The sequence below is a fragment of the Drosophila albomicans genome, chromosome 3, assembly GCF_009650485.2.
Source record: "Drosophila albomicans strain 15112-1751.03 chromosome 3, ASM965048v2, whole genome shotgun sequence".
NCBI lineage: Eukaryota > Metazoa > Arthropoda > Insecta > Diptera > Drosophilidae > Drosophila > Drosophila albomicans.
The window spans coordinates 33,361,424-33,376,028 of record NC_047629.2 but is presented as its reverse complement, the minus strand read 5'-3'; the positions used below and the strand labels follow the sequence as shown (position 1 = coordinate 33,376,028).

The following is a 14,605-nucleotide window of genomic DNA, read 5'->3' as shown; positions in this document are numbered from 1 at the left end:
ACAGACAAGCAAATAAAAATTCATAAGAAATGTATACCTCAAACGAGAATTAACTGTTGTCGGCCTTAACGATTGCAGCACTTATTCCCGCACTTATTACGGCACTTAAAAAAAATCCAACAAGCCATATTTGAATCAAGTACAAAACTCTAGCGATTCCTAAGTATTTTCTTATCTGTTCCATAAGTTTTATTGTAATCGGATAGTGAACCCCAAAAACTAAGCAATAAAGAACCTAGAATGAATTCGCTTTTATTAACCTTTTTAATAAGAATTAAATACTTCAACAATTTAAAATTATAAGGAAAAAACATAGCAGTTGTTGATCTGAGCAACCAAATTTATTTCACGCACTTATAGATCATGTTTTAGTTCCATAAATTTCTTTATAGTCGGATAATAATCCCCAACAAACTAAGTAATAAAGTCTCCAAAATATCATATATGTTTTCTTTATATATTTTTTTAATAACAATTAAATACTTGTCATTTTTAAACTACGATTAAAAAAACATTCAACAATTTAAGCTTTGAAGAAAATAAACACAATAAACAATTGTTGATATCAACGACCAAACATATTTGACTCATGCACTTAATGATAAGGCTCAGAACTTTAGCGATTCCTAGGTATTTTCTTATCTGTTTCATAAATTTCTTTATAATCGGACAATAAACCCCAAAAACTAGCCCAGTTCCCAGTATGAATGTGTTTGAATGTGCATGAGGTGTGAATGGTGAGTGATAGTGAAAATGTTATGCCACAATCAAAAAGTCAACACGCTCAGCAGTTAAATTAGTTTAATTTGCAAATAGTAACAATCCATTAAAGTATAATATAGTATAGTAAACAATTTACCTCTCACTCACAACGGTTCTAGAATTCCCTGCTCCTCAAATTGAGGCAAGGTTGCCTTCAACGTTTCACGCACTCGCTCGCTGGCATAGAGTTGATGACGTTTTGCAAGCATTGCCTCGTTATTGGCAAAAGTGTGGGCAGTAAAATCGGAAGCTGCCTCTTTGGAGGCACAACAAATGGGGAGTTCACAAACAGCAGCATAATAGCCATAAAACAAGCAACGTTTCATTTCCTGTTCAAGCAGAGGAAATGTTGGGAACGATCCTTGATAGTTGCAATCCTTTAATGTTTGACAAAGTGAATCTAAATAATATTGCAGCAAACTCTGTTGCTCATTCAGCAAAAGTTCAAGCTGCAAACTTGTGTAGAACAAGAAATGAAGATCCACAGCCGGACTGCCCACAAAACAGTTTTGGAAATCCACCTGAAAAACTCCATTATGAATAACAAAATTCATCTCCACGAAACACTTCCATACTTACAATAACTGCATTTTGTGTATCCCGATTAATCATTAAATTATTGAGCCAGATATCGCCATGAGCAATAACTTTAAAGTCGCAATTCTTGGGATCAACCACATCTATTATTCGCCTCGAATACTCCGACGCAATTTGTGCTTTCATCTTTTCGGCAATTTCAGACATACCCGGAAAATCTTTTACTATCTCAGCGGCAAATGTTACGGCGTCCAAGACGAGCGCTTGGGAGAATCCATCATTTACTCCCTTGGCATAATGTGAGGGCGCCAATTTAGCGGCCAACGTAGGCTGCTCTTGCAATAACACCATTGAGGAGGCATGAAACTGTGCCAACTTGAAGAGACATATGCGTGCATCCTCTACAGATAGGCCCTTAAATGCCAGAGTATTTAAGGAAGAATAGTTCAAAGCGCCCAAATCCTCTAGCAAATAGATTTCCTTGCCTTTTGAGCGTTCCACAAACAAGCAACTAAAAACAGTAAACAAATATTTTTAAAAACTATCTCGTTAAAAAGTCGCCAGCTACTCACTTAGCACTCAGCTTTTTGTCATGCTGCAGCGTCGCTTTAGCCAAGACTTGATCCATTGCAGGCAGCAGCTGTTCGAACATTAATTTCTCATTGGAACCCAATTCAGCCATGAAGGGTATCAAGTCCTTCACTATGTAGCTACCATGCACTAGGGGCGCATTTGCACTCTTGCGATATGCAACTTTCACCCGATAGATGACGCTGCAAAAGTTCTCACCACTCTGGCTAATGGCTTGGCTGTCGAAACTTTCCACTCGCAAGCTCTCGCTGCTATAGGCTTGCGCCAATGCTTTTTCAATATAGGCGGCATCAAAGTTCGCCGATTTAACGCTTAATTGCTGTTCCACCTGTTGATCCATAGTGTCCGGTATTCTATTCCTACACGTCCGACAGCGGCAAGTAGCGTCGAAACACTGACCAATATCGCAACAAAATGTGGCGGGCGATTGTGAAATTCACGGAAGCTTTGGCGCTTTAAATTGAGCACCCCCAACTGCGAGTATGCATATCACTTAATACACAACTTGTTGTAATCACGTTTAATGTCTAAATTATTGTTTATTATTGTAAAATACATTTCCATTAACTTTAATACAAACGCACTGCGTGAGCATACGAAATATTTGTGCTTAATCTCGTTCTCTCTTGCTTCCGCGCTCGGTCGCTCGCTCACTCTCTCTCTCTCTCTTTTGTTGTCTGTGAGCAACACTCGTGTCAAACACAAAACAAGCTTTGTGTATGATAACAAACTATCATTTATTATTACAGTCACAACGTTGTACAATGAACTCAAGAGCGCGATCCAAATAGATTAAATTCACGCGACGCTTACGAACAAGTAATATGTTAAAAGCCGTTAAAACGATGCACTTCGTTAAATTCTATTGCAGTGCAAAATGTTTGCAACAGCCACTTATGCAATTATGGCAAACCTTATGCACATAAACTTATAGAAATACACAAATTCAACAAAATACACACACACTCACAAAATAAGAGCACTAACACGATTAATTAATAAATTTTATTTTAGCGAACCGGCATAACGAATTTTTAATGCGCGAAAGTGGTTACTTCCAGGGCTGTCACAAATCGATATAAAAACTATCGAATTCTATTCATCGTTTATCGTAATTCGCTCTGGTAAAATATATGTGCGTCAAGATAGCTCCGCAACTTTAGCGTCACATATCGATAAAAAAATATCGGCTAAAAAAAACTTTTTGTTTTCGTCTTTTTACGTGATATTTAAACTTAAATCAAAAAAGTTTAAATGCAAAACAATAGAAAATTAAATTATCTTTCTATTAAATCCATGTTCGTCAAATTTCATGCAGTATTTATGCACTAAAATCGTGATTGAAAAATTGGGGTAGCAACATTTTTGCAAATATCTCGGCTTTGACGAGTTGTCGGCCAAATCGGCTTATGAGTATTGTTTTATAAATATACCCTCAACAAATCATAAATTTATCCTTTTTGAGATATTTAAGGAAAAGTACAATAACCTCAGCTCCAGCCCCATACAAAATGAGCACAAAAAATCAATGTTGCCGATTAATGACCATAACTTTTTTTTACTTTCTTGTCGGCCATAGCGCACATTTTACTTTCGTAGATACAACTATAAGGAAGATATATAGTAATTTTGGTTGAAATCCTTTAAGCTGTTTTTGAGAAAATTGACCTTTTCCTAACCCGCAAAAACAAGTTCATTTCGCAGGTGCATCAAATAACTGGAACCAGCGTGGAACCAGCCAGTGTTAAATAACACCATTTGGACATTGGCGGGACTTCAAATACTTGCAGAAAATAACTAAATGAAACAACTATAAATATAATTTAAAATTACGTTTAAATACTCTATATATGCAATTTTATATTCTTATTTAAATCGTAATTTTGCAGTTTACTTGACCACTGTTGGCGGCAAAACGCTATGTTAACGCTATCATCAAATTATTCTTATTATTTGCAGAACTTGCCATACCTACAAACCCAGCACCACAATTGCACCTGCCATAGCACCCTTGGCCAAAAAGCCCAGCTGCACCGTGACCAGTGGTGTCACCACAACCACTTCCACGGCATCAACGAGCTCTTTTAGTTTTAGCGCCAAACCAGATGCAATTAGCACCGCACCAGCTTCAGCTACATTTAGTTTTGGCCTCAAGTATTCTTCTACCACGACCAATTCGGATTCGTCGTCCAAGCCGGGCTTTTTTAGTTTCGACAACAAAGAGAGTACAACTTCAGATGGTCCTCCAGCTATATCGCCGCCCAAAATAAATGGCTTCAGTTTTGGCTTGAAGAGCAGTGATGATAAGCCCGCTTTAGGAGGAGTGAGTCCGCTGCATCCAGTGGTTTTTCGTTTACATCGCCTTCAACTACATTTTCATTTGGCAATGTGAAACCGTCAACAGCAGCAGCCATCGAAGCCGCAGAAGCTGTCAATGCAGAGGATGAAGAAGATACGCCACCCAAAGTGGAGTTTAATAAGATATTAACTTCTTTGGTTTTTTTAATTTATCATCAAATGGATAATTACATTCGCATATTTATTATGTTGTTGAGGATGATGCAACCTTTTCGATGCGATGCAAGGTATTTGTGAAGAAGGACAAAGATTTTTCGGATCGTGGTGTGGGCACCTTGTACTTGAAGCCCGTTAAAGACTCCGATAAGACTCAAATTTGGGCAACATTCTAATCAATCTGATTCTGAGCAAAGGTCTGCCATGTCAGCGCATGGGCAAGAACAATGTCATGATGGTGTGCGTGCCAACGCCAGAGGAGAGCAAGGAGGCTATGTCTATATTGCTGCGTGTTAAGACTAGCGACGAGGCGGACGAGCTGTTAGAATAAATTAAGACGCACTCCATCTAAGACTTCATTTACTTGATCGTTTATAAAATTTTTTCAGAATATATAACATGGAAATTTAAACGTTAAAGATTTTCTCAATCCACCGTTGATACCACTACCTTGGCATCAATTAAGTCGCGAAAATTGACATTCAAAATAAGTGTTCCATCAGTGGAATCCTCAAGATTGCTCACGTAGCTACGCAATATATTTTTAGGAACGTTGTCACTTGCTGTAATAATTGCGGATTAATTAGGGTTCGTAAAGTCTTTTGCACTCGCTTACCAATTACAGTGATTGTTAGAGCTTTAGTACGACGATTGATGTAGGAGCAGGTGCCTGCAATGTAATTAGTTTTTGCAGACTGTTGTGAGGCTCCTTTTGTCTCGGTTAGCTTAAATATGATGGTTTCGCCAATGTTTGGTAAATCTGTAAGTTTCGCCGCATTATCCAGCATATCTTTTATGATCTCAAAAGAGTTTGACGCTTCCATCGTAGTATCATCCAGCACTACGATATCATCTGAATCATCGGAATCTGTTTCGAGCAGACTCTGTTCAGGTAAAATCGAGGATGTTTCACATGGACTTTGTTCATAGTGTTCCAGATCAGTAATCGGTGGAGTAGTCGCACTTGGTCTTGACCTCGGTGCTTCGGGTACTTCGGCTTCCTTGGTTTCATTAGCGGTTGCGGCTTGAGCTTCCAATGGCACAATAATACTATCTTTATTTTCCTGGGGTTTTGTGCTACGTTCCGATGCAGGGATTACAATATTTTCCAGTATCTTCACAGTTTCTCTTTCAATTGGTAATTTAAAGACGCGCACAATGGGGTTCATTTTTTCTAGTGCGCATCGAAATTCCACTTGAGGTTTAACTATAGGTACTCCACCATTGCTGATCTCTGCGGCCATCTCTAGCTCTGGTTGCTTTTCTTCTGCCTGTTGCTGCTCAGCCTCCTTTTCTTCGACATCTGCGAATATAATATGATTGTTGGAGGAGGATTCAACATTGAAGCTTTGAGCTTGAGCGCGCTTTGCGCAGGATTTTTGTCTTGGGCTTTGTCTATTGTTCTGACGGCTTGAATTACTTCTACTGAGTGTGGTTTGCATGCTGCTCTCTGCCAATTCAACATCATCGTCGCAATCATCAATCGCTGTCGTTTGTGACTTCGACTTATTTTTAGAGCTCTTTCTAGACGAATGCTCTGTTTTAGGTGTTTCTTCTGACTGCAAATTGAGTTGCTTGCTGCTCTCTGCCAATTCAACATCATCGTCGCAATCATCAATCACTGTCGTTTGTGACTTCGACTTATTTTTGGAGCTCTTTCCAGACGAATGCTCTATTTTAGTTGTTTCTTCTGCCTGCGAATTGAATTGTCCTGTATTATTTGTACCCTTCGATCGCTTTGGATTAATTGGAGTTGAGCTGGAGAATTCACTATCCACATCACTTGAATAATTCTTTCGTTTCTTTCCATTGCAAATCAGTGTGGAGGCTTCGCTCAATTCCTCTTTAGAGCTACAAGTTGTGCTCAAAGTAAATGCCTTAATGGACTCGACGGATTGCAGCACTTGGATTGACTCTTTGGGAGACAAGTAAAACCCATCCTGAGTCAACAGACTGATATTTGTCTAAAAAAGAATTCCAACGCTTAAATTACATTTTATATTCATAATCGAACAGCTAACAAACCAGCCGAAAAATGCTTTGAATGTGATCCTGCACATCTTTAATGTTGGCCCAGGAGTCCGATATCCAAATAAGTGAGTTTTGACGGGCGTCATTGAAGAAGTTAGACAAGTCAACGCGCATGGCTGTACTATTCATCATAAACAAGTCGAAGTAATGCAGATTAATAACATGCATTAATTTATTTCCCGCGACCAAGAGCAAAACTTATAAAATATACGCTTTAATACCGCGAAAACATGCCAAAATACAGAAATATCGAAAATTGGCATCTGGGCACACTTTATATGATACAAGCAAAGCAAAACTTAAATAATATTAAATAAAATCAGATTAACTTCAAGTAAATATTAAAATAGTAAAACTACTACGTCTGATTTTTACGAAATAGGGGAAAACCAAAAATTGGTTGCATTTCACAAATACCGAGAACGTAAATAAAGTGTTACCAAGTACTTATACAGTATATTTATTTTCGAGTTTAAGAGGTATATTTGAAAATCGAACTTGCGGTCAGTCTGTAAATAACCTCAAAGCAATATAGAAATTCCTCGAGATATTCAATTTTGTAAACAAATAATAATTTAGCGATTTTTGTTGACTGCTTTGGTCGGAGATGGCCAACGACAGTGAAAAGGGCAGCAGCAAGCCGGAAGCAGCGATACCAGCTAAACGACTGTCGACAACAGCGCCGCCTGTTGCCAACAACAACAATAACAACGCGACGTCGGATGGAAGTAAAAAGTCAAATGGAATGACACGGTTAACGCCAGCGAGGGACTTGACGTTGGGAGGACGTGGTACCAGTCGCAAGGTATTTGCGCCCAACTTGAATGCAGTGCGCAACAAGAATACGTAAGCAGCCAACAACAGCTTTCATTCTAGTCAAAATAAAACATAAATTTGCTGCAGAAATGTGAAGACATCCAAGGATTTCACCCAGTCTCGTGGTCGCGGGCGAGGTGCACGCGGAGCTGCTGGTGCAGCACGTGGGCGTGGCGCTGGCGGCACTGGCAACTCATCGCTTATACAGACTACAGGCGTCTTCTCCGAGGGAGCGGGTGCAGTGCATCTTCGCAAACCTTCGAGTGGAGGCGGCGGGTCGTATGCACGTGGTGGCGATGAAGTGACTGTGTCACGTAAGCGTACCATCGGCAAGGATGAGAGGACTGCCGATCAACGTGTGCAGGATCTGATCAGCGATGACGACGTTGAATCGGCCAGTGATGATGAAATGGGCGGTGATAAGACTGAGTTGAATTACAAACCCATCATGCTTAAGGAAGGCAAGTCGAGTTTACTTTTTAATAAGTTTGTGCGTTTATACTATGTTTAAATGCTACACCTGGTTCGTGTTTTTAATAAGCACTAGTTGAAGCACGTGCTATGGTTTGTGTATTCGCTTTACGCAGAAATTAACTTACATTTTTAATTAATTATTTTTCTTTATTAGGTCTATGGCTCAGTGAAAAGCAAGTCGTCAAGCAAGAACCTCAAAGCATTCCCAGCACAAATACAGATGCCGCAGGTAAGATAAACAAGTTCATCAAACTTTTTGATTAGACTTTTCAACTAAATCTGTTTTCTAGCTTTACCTCAGCAGCTAGAAAGTCTCTTCGTACATGAAACACCCGCGCAATATGGACGCTATCCACGTAGCATTGAAGCGTTTTTATCTACGTCACAGTCCCCGCAGCTCTTTGTGATGCAGCTTCCCAATGTGTTGCCCTGCGTAGCGGACGATGCAGATGACGCGCCCCCTGCCAAAGCGCCGGCTGATGCAAGTACGTCAACGGAACAAGCCAACAGTCCCATGCCCGCCACATCAACAGCAGCAAATGGACCGAAGCCAAGCGTGCTGCAGCAGCTGGAGGAGGGACAGATTGGCAAGATACTGCGGTATCGCTCGGGACGAGTCAAACTGTTGCTGGGCGACACGCTGTTCGATCTGGATCTAGGTCTGGAATCGGGTTTTCTGCAGGCAAGTTCAAGACACATCTTTCGCTGTTACACAGTTTGTTTAAAGCCTTTTATTTGCTTGCTTTAGGAACTCATGTCCATCAGCTGCAATCGTGAGCAGCGAAGCGGCGATATGATTAATCTGGGTCACATTCAAGCGAAGCTCAAGGCCACACCCGACTGGGAGCACCTCTTTGAGCAGCAGGCTCGAGAAGAGCGAAAACGACAGCCAACGCCAGCGGCCACATAGCTTAGAGATCTTTAACAGCTTTTAGTTTAAGGATGCGATATTGTAAATTATTAAAAGATGTTTTTTTGCGAGAAGAAAATGCTCTGTTTAATTGTAACAAACAACGAAATACCTAATGCTCAATTGTTCAGTGATTGCGTACCTCGCCCCCTGTACAGATTGCCCGCCAAGTCGATGGCAAAGTTGTGATCCACGGGATTGGCCAAAGCCGCCTCAATTGCCTCATCTAGATTGGCGCGCGTCACAAATGTCTTGGATTGTTCAATTTCAAAACGTATGCGTTCATCGGCACGCTCTCGTCTCTCTTCCTCCCGCAGCTTGCCCGCTTCCAATCGCTCCTGGACATAGGCAACCTTCTCATCGCGCTCCTTGGCCAGTCGCACTTCGCGTTCGCCGGCAATCTTGGCATTCCATTCGGCATTAACTTCCAAGCAGCGTTGGAACTCGGCCTCCTCCTGTTCGGGAGTGAGCACAATGTGATCTGCCGTTGATGTCTCCTGATGTCGAATAACTTCCTCACGCAAATATTGCCGCACCGAACGCAATTGGGTTCTAGGTTGGAAAACGAATTAGTTGGGTATTCCAATTAACTGGGTAGGTACTAAACTCACTTGTATTGGTTGTGCAGTCGCATCAGCTCGATGCGCTCCTCCTCCGTCTGTTTCTTGCGCTCAGGCACGCGGAACACTTTGCTCTTGGCCACCGGCAACCAGCGGGGCTTGCGTCGCCAGCGCACGAATTCCAGGGCAAAGTCATTGCTCCCTGTTTTGACTGCAGTCACTGACATGGGATTCAACAGCTGGCGCAACATTTTGATAGCTTTTTATTTAATGAAACTGGATTTCTTTGTATACTTTTGCCTTGTTACGGCATCCAATTCATGTTCGATACAATCATTGAACTACCGATATATCAAGCAAAATGCAACCCTGTACTCGTGAAATACATTTCGGTATATTTTTCAAAAATACAAATTGCGGTCACGCTGGTTGCCAGCAGCAACAAACAACGACCAACAACTTGTTTTTGAATTCTCCCACGATTTAATTGTCAACTAAACATTGTATAAAGTTACAATCTGCTCGAAAGTAAGCCGGCAACATGGACAAACCCCAGATGATTGAGCATCTGCACGAGGCCGTTAACTACACGGTCTATGACACCAAATGGATTCCGCTCTCAGCCAAGTTCGTGGTTCTTGGCTCCAAACCGAACAGTCAGGGCATCTTGGACATTTACGAACTAAACCAGGAGAAGCTGGAGAAGGTGAAGAGTGTAACGAAGAAGTCGGCCTTCAAATGTGGCACCTTTGGTGCCTCCTCGCTTCGCAATCGTCACTTGGCTGTCGGTGACTTTGAGGGGCGACTCCAAGTGCTGTAAGTTTCCAATTGAATATCTTATTATTTGTCTTAGCTAAGCTTGCTGCAATCTTATAGTGATCTGGAACGGCCAGACATGGCTGTGTACAATGTGAAAGCCCACACCGGCATCATCAACTGCATCGATGCCATTGGCGGCACACAGCTGGACTGTGGAGCACCAGAGATTGTGACCGGCAGTCGCGATGGTGCCGTCAGGGTGTGGGACATACGCCAGGGTCAAGAGCCCGTGGTGGACATCTCACCGCCACCGCAAATGGGCGATGGCATCAACAAGTCTGCCAGCACACGACGCGACTGCTGGGCCGTCGCCTTTGGCAACACCTACAACGAACAGGAGCGCATCGTGGCTGCCGGCTATGATAACGGTGATCTGAAGCTGTTCGATCTGCGTGCGCTGGCCGTGCGCTGGGAGACGACCCTGAAGAATGGCGTCTGTGGCCTGGAGTTTGATCGCCGCGACATTATTATGAATAAGATGGCAGTGACCACATTGGAAGGCGGTCTGCTGGTCTTCGATATGCGCACTCAGCATCCGACCAAAGGCTTCAGCTGGGCGGAAGAACGCAATGCGGGACGCAGCGTGGGCTCCAATGGTATTATCCAAGGACCAAAGGCAACCGTTTGGACGGTGCGTCATTTGCCCCAGAATCGTGATGTCTTCTTGACGGGCAGTGGCACTGGCTCCATACGCCTCTGGAAGTACGACTACCCCGATCGTCGCGTCATAGAGAACAGCGATGGCGCCAAGGAAGGCGTTGCTGGCAAACTGCAGATGGTCAGCGCTGTTACATTAAGTTCGCAGCCTGTGCACAGCTTTGATTGGCATCCGGATAAGCTGGGATTGGCTGTAGCGGGCGCCTTCGATCAAAGCGTGCGTGTACTGATCACCACCAAGCTGAACACGCTCTAAACATAGCCTTAAATGTAGTAGAAACATCGTCTTGTATAGTAATCCTAATCCTAACAGCTAAGCTGTGTCCTAATCTCAGCCAGCTCTAGCACTTCACATTTAGTCAGTCAAGCGTTGCTTTATACAAATAGTTATTACAATTTATTATATTAAATACACCGCACAGCATGGAATTTGTAATTTGCAATTACGTGCGCTGCATACGCTGCTGCAGAATCTTGGTCACCTCAGCCAGCTGCTGCTCCAGCTCATCCATTTGCGCCTGCTGCTCCTTGGGCACCTCAACCAAACTGGCACGTTTCAAGGCATTCAGACATGATGTGGCCGCCAAACGACTCGAACTTAGTTGCGATGTTATGAGCACATCGCTCTCATCTACGGCGTGTTCCTTGATCGCCGCTATCGACAACTCGGCAGCCTCGAGACAGAGTGCCAACGCTTTCTTGGCATGCGCTGACTTCGTTTCCCAGGACACCTCTTTAGCTGTGTAAGCGCGATAGGATTTAACCAAACGTTCGGCTTTCTTCACCGGCGTCACAGCTACCAAGGCTGCCAGTTCCCAGACCATCGGTTCGTTGCCATGCTGCACACACTGCTGACCCAGCAGCTGAGCAATGCGACGCTGCAGCGAATTGGCCGCCGCCTGGGAAGCTGCATCCGATTGCATTTGTCTTGCAATGCCGTAAACAATGCGAGTCAGCACCTCCTCGTCGAGATAATGTTGCTTCAGCTCGCCGAGGCGTTGATACGCACGCATCGCATCCTCCCAGTGACTGGTGTCCACTGAGACGAGCATATAGTTCTCCCAGACCTTCCAGTTGTTGTAGTTGCACTTCAACGCCTCACCGAGCAGACGATGAGCACGTTGCTTGTCGCCCAGTTTAATCAGCGCCTTGGCCAGATTATTCCACGACTCAAAGCCATTCGGTTCGAGATGTGTGTAGGCCAAATAACACTTCACAGCCAGTTCCCAGCGTTCCAGCTGTATGGCACAGTAGCCACAGCGCAAGAGTATTCCTTCCTGCAGTGAATTGATCTCCAGCGATGTTTCGTAGTGACCAATTGCTTCCGCATAGTTGGCGCTGCGATAGAAGAAGTTGCCCCAATACGCTTGCGCCTTGCCACTCGTCTGCTTGGAGTGCAGCCAAGCTTGCTCATAGCACTGCGGATCATCGATGGCATCGCCAAGCAGACAATACAACAAAGCTGTCGGCGCCTTCTCCAGCTGTTGGCGTATAATCTCGGCAGCTTTGTGACGCAGCTCCAAACTCGTGTAGCACTCGATGACCTGCTGCCAGGCGTGTATCTGCAGGCAAATGTCCAGCGCCGACTTGGTCATGCCCAGAGAACGCAGCAGATCCACTAGCTGCAGTTGCACCTGCCACTTGGGCTGCAGACTCGCAGCGAAGCCAAACGAAAGCCGCGATCGCAACGAGTGCGTTGTGTTGTCCAGCAGCTTGACGCACTCTTCGCACTGCTTCCAGCTGCGCTCGACTGTGCGACGCTGTCCCGATTCCTGATGACAGTTCAACAACAGTGCCGCTTGACGCACTTGCAACGGACCATGTTCCTGATACAGCAAGGTTTGTGTATACGGCTCCAGTTGCTCATCTGCAAGACGATCCTTGGGCTGCGAGCGTTTCAGTTGCTTACTGTAAGTAGTTGAACATTAATTGGATTCACTTAATACTTCAGAAGTTTGCCACCTACACCTTGGCCAACACTAGCGCCTGCAGCACGCTGGGCAACGTCATCACCTCGTTGTCCTGCGGCTCTACAAAGAGTATGCGCTCTCGCCTTGTGTCATCCTCCAGCAACAACAGCTGTGGCAGCTTGGTATCCGCGTTGCTCAGCTTGGCGGCTGGCAAACGCTGCTCTTCACCACCTTGCTGCGTCACTTTGAGGCAGAGTTGCGGCAACGCCTTCTGTTGATGCTTCGTCCGTAAGCCGAGCAAACCTTCCACCTTCAATTCCACTTGCAGCTGAGCACACACTTCATCGAGCGTCTGACTCGACAAGTCTGAGCGATGAAACTGCAAGTAGCCATTGGCCAGCTCGAGCAGCAGCAAACCCTGCAGCTCCACTGACCCAAAGGCCGCCAAATTCTCGCGAAGATCAGTGGCAACCACTTTGAACTGCTGATACAACGAATCCGCCAAGTCGTCTAGTATGTGCTGATGCAGGCAGATCAAGCGAAGACGCCACCAGCTGAGCAGCTTAAGAAGAAGTAGAAGTTAGCATAGTTAAACTAAATGATTACCAGCTTCTTACTTTGGCTGTGGGTTGTGCGGCAATTAAAGCATCTAGCAACTCCTTTGCTATGAGCAGTAATTGCGCTGTTTTCACATTGGGATTGGGCTCCTCGCCGCTTGCCTTGAGCTGCTCCAGCGCTGTAGAGTGCTCCAACTTCAAGTTGGACAGCATTTCTGTGCAGGATGCGAGCTTGTCGAAGCGTCCCGTGAAATTGTTTTGCACAAAGGCAAATGTCAGCTGTAGGAAATCATTGAGCTGCTGTTGAACATCTTTTTGTTGTTCCCCCTGCTGCCAACGCTTCACAATGCTTTCCAGCTCCTCCACTGTCCACAGCTCCTCCTTTGTCCAAAGTTGGCGAAGACGCTCATCAGCCGGCAAATCTATAGAGCAAATTACTTTTATATGAGTCTACTGAAGTATTGCTTTTACTTACCCTCTAGCTGCACTGCATCATTGAAGTTGCACAAATAATATGCACTTAGTGTTTCCTCCAGCATGTTTTTGTTGTTGTCAAACGTTTAACAAACAAATGTGCTCCACGTGCCTTCTTGACCAACTTTATGTTTCTCGCTAGAACTGACTTAAGCTCTACACTTTTATCACTCTTATAGCTTCGTTGTCTAGATTTAAAATTTAGGTGAAAAATCTTTTTATTTGGCCACAACTCACTTAAATACTTGCTCGTTTAAATTAAATATTTTTGGTACTGGACTTCAAGTCCCACCAACTAACTGATAAGTGTTATCGATTTTCGATGTTTTTAACATTGTATTTTAAAATCGATTTTTATTGTATCCGTCATGTTCATAGAATTTATCCAATGAATTTGTGCAAACAATTAAGCATTATGCAGACAAGTGTTATTTATTATGCTAAAAAGGCATTTCTAATTTCTACACATTTCGTTGTCATTTTCTGAGGAGCACTCTGTTAGCTGGCATAGAGTGCTGTTTACATACAGCAGTCAGCTGTTTTCCATTATAAACATCGATAGATTTCAACAGCCTATCGAAATTTAATGTTTTTGCCGCTGAATTTGAAATGTAAAAAAGCACCAAGAAAGTTTCAATTATTTCGTCATATGAAAGCGTGTGAGTGTGTTTGTGTGTTTTTGTGTGCTTATACCACAGCCATTGTTCACTTACACAAAGAAAGGCAAGAAGCTTTTTGTCATTTTTTTACGTCGTAGCCGGCTGTCGCTTCTAAATTTAAATTTCACGGTCAAGGTCGAGCTTGCACTCGCTGCGCTGTCGACGTAAACGTTGCGTCGCCGTCGTCGGCGTTGTAGTTGTTCAACGCGGTACAGTTAATGACATATGTATGTAATAGGAAAACAATTATTTGCATTGAAAACATTTATAATTGACTTGCACGTAAACTTTAATGGCAATCCACATAAAAATGTGGCATTACTTGCAGAGCATA

At 43.5% G+C, this 14,605-nt stretch overlaps 6 protein-coding genes across 6 annotated transcripts; 2 read left to right on the top strand and 4 right to left on the bottom strand.

The window, feature by feature from the left end:
* Window positions 1-783: 783 nt before the first annotated feature.
* LOC117571011 (uncharacterized) lies at window positions 784-2,369 on the bottom strand. The gene is made up of 3 exons (XM_034252969.2): window positions 1,872-2,369; window positions 1,342-1,810; window positions 784-1,283 (listed from the first exon to the last, which is right to left on the bottom strand). The coding sequence occupies exons 1-3, from the start codon at window positions 2,228-2,230 to the stop codon at window positions 867-869; spliced, it is 1,245 nt and encodes a 414-aa protein (XP_034108860.1). The 5' UTR covers window positions 2,231-2,369; the 3' UTR covers window positions 784-866.
* A 2,384-nt stretch (window positions 2,370-4,753) lies between these two features.
* On the bottom strand, window positions 4,754-6,739 carry LOC117567232 (coilin). Its single transcript, XM_034247063.2, has 3 exons — window positions 6,430-6,739; window positions 5,021-6,368; window positions 4,754-4,967 (listed from the first exon to the last, which is right to left on the bottom strand). Exons 1-3 carry the CDS (start codon window positions 6,601-6,603, stop codon window positions 4,831-4,833), a joined length of 1,659 nt encoding a protein of 552 aa, XP_034102954.1. The 5' UTR covers window positions 6,604-6,739; the 3' UTR covers window positions 4,754-4,830.
* Window positions 6,740-6,935: 196 nt separating this feature from the next.
* LOC117567233 (DNA-directed RNA polymerase III subunit RPC4) lies at window positions 6,936-8,731 on the top strand. The gene is made up of 5 exons (XM_034247064.2): window positions 6,936-7,281; window positions 7,339-7,712; window positions 7,880-7,954; window positions 8,016-8,407; window positions 8,474-8,731. The coding sequence occupies exons 1-5, from the start codon at window positions 7,043-7,045 to the stop codon at window positions 8,633-8,635; spliced, it is 1,242 nt and encodes a 413-aa protein (XP_034102955.1). The 5' UTR covers window positions 6,936-7,042; the 3' UTR covers window positions 8,636-8,731.
* Window positions 8,732-8,754: 23 nt separating this feature from the next.
* Window positions 8,755-9,535, bottom strand: LOC117567235 (probable 28S ribosomal protein S26, mitochondrial). Its single transcript, XM_034247066.2, has 2 exons — window positions 9,247-9,535; window positions 8,755-9,187 (listed from the first exon to the last, which is right to left on the bottom strand). The coding sequence occupies exons 1-2, from the start codon at window positions 9,444-9,446 to the stop codon at window positions 8,755-8,757; spliced, it is 633 nt and encodes a 210-aa protein (XP_034102957.1). The 5' UTR covers window positions 9,447-9,535.
* Window positions 9,536-9,634: 99 nt separating this feature from the next.
* On the top strand, window positions 9,635-11,095 carry LOC117567234 (dynein axonemal assembly factor 10). Its single transcript, XM_034247065.2, has 2 exons — window positions 9,635-10,011; window positions 10,072-11,095. Exons 1-2 carry the CDS (start codon window positions 9,737-9,739, stop codon window positions 10,925-10,927), a joined length of 1,131 nt encoding a protein of 376 aa, XP_034102956.1. The 5' UTR covers window positions 9,635-9,736; the 3' UTR covers window positions 10,928-11,095.
* On the bottom strand, window positions 11,047-13,923 carry LOC117567231 (tetratricopeptide repeat protein 27). The gene is made up of 4 exons (XM_034247061.2): window positions 13,614-13,923; window positions 13,199-13,560; window positions 12,638-13,143; window positions 11,047-12,579 (listed from the first exon to the last, which is right to left on the bottom strand). The coding sequence occupies exons 1-4, from the start codon at window positions 13,675-13,677 to the stop codon at window positions 11,115-11,117; spliced, it is 2,397 nt and encodes a 798-aa protein (XP_034102952.1). The 5' UTR covers window positions 13,678-13,923; the 3' UTR covers window positions 11,047-11,114.
* Window positions 13,924-14,605: the final 682 nt, after the last annotated feature.